The 6,668-nt window shown below is 38.8% G+C and overlaps 1 protein-coding gene across 1 annotated transcript in view; it reads right to left on the bottom strand.

Annotated features, from left to right (window-relative positions):
• Positions 1-1,672: 1,672 nt before the first annotated feature.
• LGR5 (leucine rich repeat containing G protein-coupled receptor 5) overlaps positions 1,673-6,668 on the bottom strand; it is a 92,237-nt gene continuing 87,241 nt past the window's right edge. Inside the window, exon 18 of the mRNA XM_038154784.1 lies at positions 1,673-5,660. Within this exon, the coding sequence (XP_038010712.1) occupies positions 4,570-5,660 (1,091 nt within the window). The 3' untranslated portion in view covers positions 1,673-4,569. The remainder of the gene's footprint in view (positions 5,661-6,668) is intronic.

Below are 6,668 nucleotides of genomic sequence, written 5' to 3'. Positions count from 1 at the left end.
TACTGCAGGGAACACTACAGGTCTGTGGACGAGTGCTTCCAGAGAGAAGTTCCCTGTACACGTGTGCTAGCACATTGCTCAGAACACTGATGTTGTGACCTCAGGCACTACTGCTCACTATTTGGTACATAATTAATAAAAGCCTTTCTTCCACATTTCAAGGTGTATAACCTTGGTGCCTGTTTTTCCCTTCTGCATTGAGGCTTTCACCAACCAGCTCACTCCTCCTTTGCAGGTATTCTTTTTCCCTTCATTACTCAAGTTGTGCTATCTTCCTCCTAAAATAATGCAATTTCATTCTTCTTCCTTATGGTTCCTGGCTCTAATATTGTTTACACTTTCTAGTGCACACATGCATGTGAAATTATCTTTACTTGCTTGTTTTCTCACTATTTCAATGTCCTTAGCCATCACAACACTTCCACCTTTTTGTGTTCACTCTGAGCTCCCCATTCTTCACAAAACTCCATCATGCCTCTTAATATCTCATAAATATTCATTAATGTCTCATAAAATCCCACCCATTTGCATCCTGTCTCCTGAAGGCCTCTGTCCTCCCTGAGTTATGCATTCCCCTATGCTCTTTGACATACTTCTGGTTTTTGCTCCTAAAGATAATTAATGACTTTCTTATTCCCATTCTCTGCTGGTCCTGTCCTCTCCCAATAAGACTATTGTAAAACTCACCCAACAAATTCCTTGTGCACAGGCCCTTCTGGCTGAAATGACCTTCCCCAAAGTAGCCTCATCTATCCTGAGAACCTGCATGCTACTCTAAAATCCATTTAAATACAGGATAATTCTACTTTCTTTTTAAAAAATCTTTGTTATTCATTACTTGCCATATGAATTCCTGACTAAACAATTGCTTTCTGAGAGTTTTTGCTTCATTGGTATTTTACTTCTTTCTTTCAAGTACTTCATACCTCTGACCTACAATCACCATCTCCAAAAAACCAAGCAGGCGTAACTGTTCCCTGCTGCAGTCTGTCTTAACAAGAATGCATGCACTGTTTCACCTGTCCTTGTTGCCTACAAAACAACAAGCTGTGCTTAGCTCCTGCCTGCCTTTAATTCAGCTGAACTGGAAGTTCTGGTCCCGCCTGAGAAATCTCTTTTAAGCCCCACCTTTCATTTGCCCACAGCACCTGCATCCGTTTCATACCTGATGGTGCTGCTGTCCCACTGTCACACACCGGATGAGCTGTGCCAGCTGTTTGGTTATCCCCTCATCAGCTTCACCTGCCACATTAGGGGTTGGAGAGAAAATAAGGAATGATGTGGGAGAATTCACTGTCTTATTAGAAGCAGCAGTATTAGAAGTGCAACTGAATTGCACCTCTCTTGTGTATGGTCTGCAGGTTGTGGGTAACTTGTGCCTGATCTGATGCACACCCTTGTCACACAGCTGGAGGTGCTGGTGTCACCTGTGGCAATTGTGAGAGGTCATCAGCGAGGCACAGCAGCGTGGATCTCCTCATAAGGGTCTGCAAGTGAAGTTCTGGTAAAAGATTTAGTCTGTGTTGAAATGAAACACTAATATTATTTTTCTTTTTTTTTCTTTTTATGGCACACAACTTGTAACTTACATTTTGTCAAGAATTTCAGACACTTAGGGAAGTTTGTGTAAGTACTGCAATAATTGGAAAGGATTAATTGAGAAAGCACACCATTTTGTGAGGTGTTAGGTTGTGATTAAATGCTCTTTACTGGGTAGTCACATTTTATTACAACTTACATATGTTCAGAACACTGATAGAAAAGAAAGCATGTCACCTATTTACAATCACTACACATTTACATTATATTATTTACAGATAATGAATCTAGTAACATATATGAGCAGAAAATATAGCAAATATCAATATGAAACTGTACAGGGCTTAATCTCATGTCCTTTACTGTAGTTGCACTTCACTGTAATAATAAATACAGTTCTATATTTACACATTTTACTTTAAAAATCTGTTAAATGAATTTTAACAATTTCAAGTTAAAAATATCTGATCAAAATATTTCAAACATGCTTATAAAAATAAGTCACAAAGCCTTTAGGACCTTCTGCAAGCTAAAAAAATTCTGATAAAAGAAGCTTTTTTTAACTAGCCTTCAGAATTATAACATTATTTTGCTTCTCAAATTTCTTTACAAACTTCTTAAATATAGCAAGCTGAAAGGAACCTCAGTGACATTAAGCAGAGCAGCACAGATGGACCCCAGTTAAATTAAAGCTAAGTAAACATGGTAATAGGTATTGTGCAATGGTTGACTGATCCTCTGTTTAATCCAAAGTGGTTTCAGGCATCATTTCTGCAGCTGTGTGCTGCACTGCTTCAAAAGCCACAACAGATAAAGGATTAAGATAAGTACCAGCTGACTTTATCATACATAATTTCAGAATTGGTTCATTTTTTTTCCCTGAAGGATGAACATGTCAGCCAAAGTCAACTGATGCCATCTGTAACTGCAAAACTAAAAATATGCCAGTGTGAATGGACAAGAAAATTAAGGCATATGCACTGTTGGCAGCAAATTCTTCATTGTGAAAATCCATCCTTGGAGTCCCAGGAAGTTTTATATACAGGAACAGATGAACAACAGAGATCATCTGTAACAGATTACCTTAATTGCTGGGCCCAGCCTAACCTTCCTAATGTTAAAAAAATTAGTCTCATTCACCTGGGGGCTGAGTGGCCATTAACTGAGCAGTGAATACTGGGCTATTAAATGTTACTCCTCAGGGAGCTCTTTTGAACAACAACAAAAATAGGTAAATTTGTGCATTTTTCTGTCTCAAATTATCAGCTTACTTAAGCAAAAGCTGCCACCTCTGAGAAAAGAATACTGGGATATCCCCTGATGGCTTGGATGAGGTAAAAGAATTATATTCTAGGTGTGTCTGTTGTCTGAGATATTTTAACAGTAGACTTGGCAAGGACTGAAGTCTCTTCTTTCTAACTAGGATGTTTCTGATGTGTAAACATATGTGCCTTGATTCAGCAAAGTATTAACAGATTTAAAGCCAGAGAACTCTGTTAACCTAATCAAACCTTTTCCTAAACTAAAGCCATCAGAAGTCCCTGAATTTCAACAGCTGCTCCAGTATCTTTTTGCCAATACATCCAATATGAATTTAGAGATTTTTGGCGACAGTAATTTCACTAGCTAATGACCACCTCTATCAACAATTTTCACCTTTATTTCTATGCTGCATATACCTAATGTGAATTTCCAGTTAAGTATACCAGATTCTTCTCCTCTCAGGTGAGTAGTCCTCTGCCTTCAAACTTCTGTATCCCAGAAGCAGCTACTTATAAACTGTGATAAAATCACTTACTTCTTAAGTTCTTATAAATTATGATATTCACATCCTTTCCAATTTCACAATGTTCTTTACATGTGAATGCAATAAGTGTTTGAAACATCCCGGGAGTGCTTGCATCAATGCTAAGAACACAGATCACACAACCTCTTCACTCCTACTTGATATTCCCTTGGCTAAGGATATTGGCTATCCTTATCCAAAAGGACATGGTGAGCTCTAAACCTTCAACTAAGAACTAGCAGCTTCCTAGAATCACTATTTCATGAGACAGAGATCATGCCATGAGCAGGATTACAGTTTTTGTTCCTAGACAAATTACCTTAAATTAACTGAGTTTCTGTCTGAGTGCCTTTGGTGTCCTTTAATAGTTCTCAGCATGCCATTTTTTTAATATTGATGACTTTCTATGTAGTGTTTTCCACCTTCAGTTTAAACAAGTCAGCTGCCAATTTTATCATCAGTAATTCTGGGAGCAATTCTACTGGCATGAAAGCAATTCAGGACCAAACTGAGCAGAACCTCATTAGAAAAATACCCATGTGAGAATGCCTTGCCATTTACAATTACATTTTAAATGCTTGACAGGATTTTGATCAACTTCTTTCGCATCATGTTGATTTTTTAGCTTTCATTGACAATTAAAAATGTTTTGTCGAGTTAGATGTCTTCCAAAATCCAAACCCAGTGCCAGTTAAACCATTTCAGCAGCTTTATCAAAAATGGAACTTCATTAAAGGGTATTCTGCAGAAACCTCTAGGACTTGAACAGGACTACTCTTCCATTTAGATACCTTGCTGAACAAAGGCCATACACAGATGCTTAGAAAAAAACAATCATGACACTGAAAATTATTAAAACCAAATTGCAATAAACCGGAAAAAAATAACCCAACCCCTGAAAACATCAGCTGATGCTTTGAAAAAATATTACAACTTTAATATGCAATTTTTGTTCTTGACCAACTGATGCCCTTTCTGAGTAGTGCTACTTTAAAAGAGAGCAGCTGATACAACTGCACAAACTTCAGCAGCTCTCATTTCCTCTCTTCATCCCAGCATTTCGGGAGCAGGCTGAGCAGGCTCAAGTATTGTATTTTCAGCCTGACACAAGTTTTGTCATTGTCTGTTTTCTGAGGTGTGTCATAATAATTTAGAGGTACTCTACACTCGTATGCACACATTCACACTTACTTTTGGGATTAAAAATTTTGTAAACAGAGGTATTTTCTGTACTGTTTCTGCAACTAGTGACAGGGAACAAATGCGACTGACGAAAGATTGCAGCCTTCTGTCATTTGATAAGAGGGTGGCATTAGGGAACTGCTGGTGGGCATATCATATGATATGCTGGCACTTGTGAAGGTTACCAATGCCTGTGTTGAGTCACAAGATTGTTTTTCTATGTCTTCTGAATTCACAGAGATCAGACTGGCATGTTTTGATCTCCTCCATATCAAAGTTTGCTTTCGCAGACTTCCCAAATCCTCCTTAAAATGTGGATTGAAAAGTATATAAAGCAGTGGGTTTAAACATGCTGGCAGTGGGACAATCACTAGAAGTATTGACTTAATCACTTCTGGGCTGATAAAAGTGAGGTTCAGTAAGGAGGAAAAAGATAAGAAGGCCACAGGGCAATAAAGAATGCAATTAGTAAAAAGCAGCAAGGCTATATGTTTGACCATAGAGCAATCCCAAATGTTGTCTAGTTCTCCCTTTTCTAAACTACAGTAGAGCTTTGTATAAGCAACAGTCATTACCAGAAAGCAAAGGGAGTTGAGCAACACCAGTGCTACCATGTAGCCCATAGCAGCGGACTCTCCAAAGGGGAGCGGCAAACAAAGCGGAGAAACCCCATACTCACTTCCAGTGAGAAGGGGTATCACTGCAATGATTAGTGCCAACATAAAGCAAAAGGAAATGGCCATTTTTATGCTAGCAGTGGAGGATTTTGTTTCAAACTTTGTAGCATGCTTTGCAGAGAATGCACGTTCGAGTGCAGCTAGGGTAAGAAGGAATATGGAAGCCTCTGAAGCAAAAATGGAGAGAAGGCCAGTTATTTGGCAACCAATTCCACTTTCCCATTCTGCTCCGTACTGAGCAAAGCTACCAAAAGTGGATGCATCCACGCTAGCCAGTACTCCACTGGCCAGGCCCATCAGGGCATTTACAATTGCCATTAAACCAATCAAAAGTTTTATGGAGGACATATACAACGGAGATCTGAAAACTGTAGCAGACACCAGTGCATTGCAAATAAAGGTCAAACCCACTATGGTCCACACTCCAATTCTGATCAGCCAGCTCCCAAACAGATGGTCACATGGTTTGAAGGGACCTGAAATGCCAAAATAAAAAGGGTAAGGGAAGCCCATGTAAACAAAAAAACCCTTGTGCTTTCTAAGACACTAAAGTTCATGCTTCTTGCAGATTCTCAGCACAACCAAAGAGTGAATTTTAGTATAAAAAGGGAGCTGGAAATTTGCTCTTTCTCTGGAGTAATCTGAGACCTTGATAACATGCTGCTAAATGTGTGATGCACATTGCATTAGTGATACACATGAGTCTTTATCCTTCATCACAAGTAGTCTGTGGGTTTGTTTTTGTGCCTGGTAGTACTACTGCAATGTGAATGTCAACTCTTGTAGTTTCAAGAAATGCTGTGATATTTGACAGTGTGTGAAAAAAGCTGAAAGTGTTACCTCTGACTAAATTAAAACAGGTTCCTAATGAGCCCTGGTGATGTAATGGATACGGACAGATGTACTTTGGCTACCTTATACCACATCATTACACAGTCCAAGAAAATTGTGTCTCTCTTTGCATTTGGGAGTGCTGCCTTTTTGGATCTCCTGTGTCTGAAGCCAGATCATTATGACTGAAGCTTGCTGAATACTTGAAGTATTTTCTATATACTGAGGTGCATATGCTGTGCAGTTGAAGGTGAATGCTCTGCAGTCAGAGAAACATTATGTGTCTTGGCATGAGCCAGCTAGGCAAGCCCCTAACAGTGGCCTGGGCTTTTCCATGAAGATGTAAACCCTGCAGCTGAAATGACCTCCCTATAACTACGGCTGTTGCCATTAAGTAAGCATAAGGATCTATTGTGTCAGTTTGCAAGTTTTTCTAAGATGCTATTTGAAAAATCCAAGCTAAAATTTCTCTCAGGTCTGGTGATGACTTACCTTGAAGACAACAATGTTTTAATGAACTCAGAATTTATCTTTAGGCCATTGGAGAATATGTGACAGTCAAATAACTCTATTCTTTGACTTCCTGCCTTTTCTATTCCTCTTTATATAACTTTAAAAAAATTACTATTAGTTACTGTTGCAAAAAAGAATCA

Source organism: Motacilla alba, chromosome 1A (assembly GCF_015832195.1).
Source record: "Motacilla alba alba isolate MOTALB_02 chromosome 1A, Motacilla_alba_V1.0_pri, whole genome shotgun sequence".
Lineage (NCBI taxonomy): Eukaryota > Metazoa > Chordata > Aves > Passeriformes > Motacillidae > Motacilla > Motacilla alba.
This window is presented reverse-complemented; position numbering and strand designations above follow the sequence as displayed.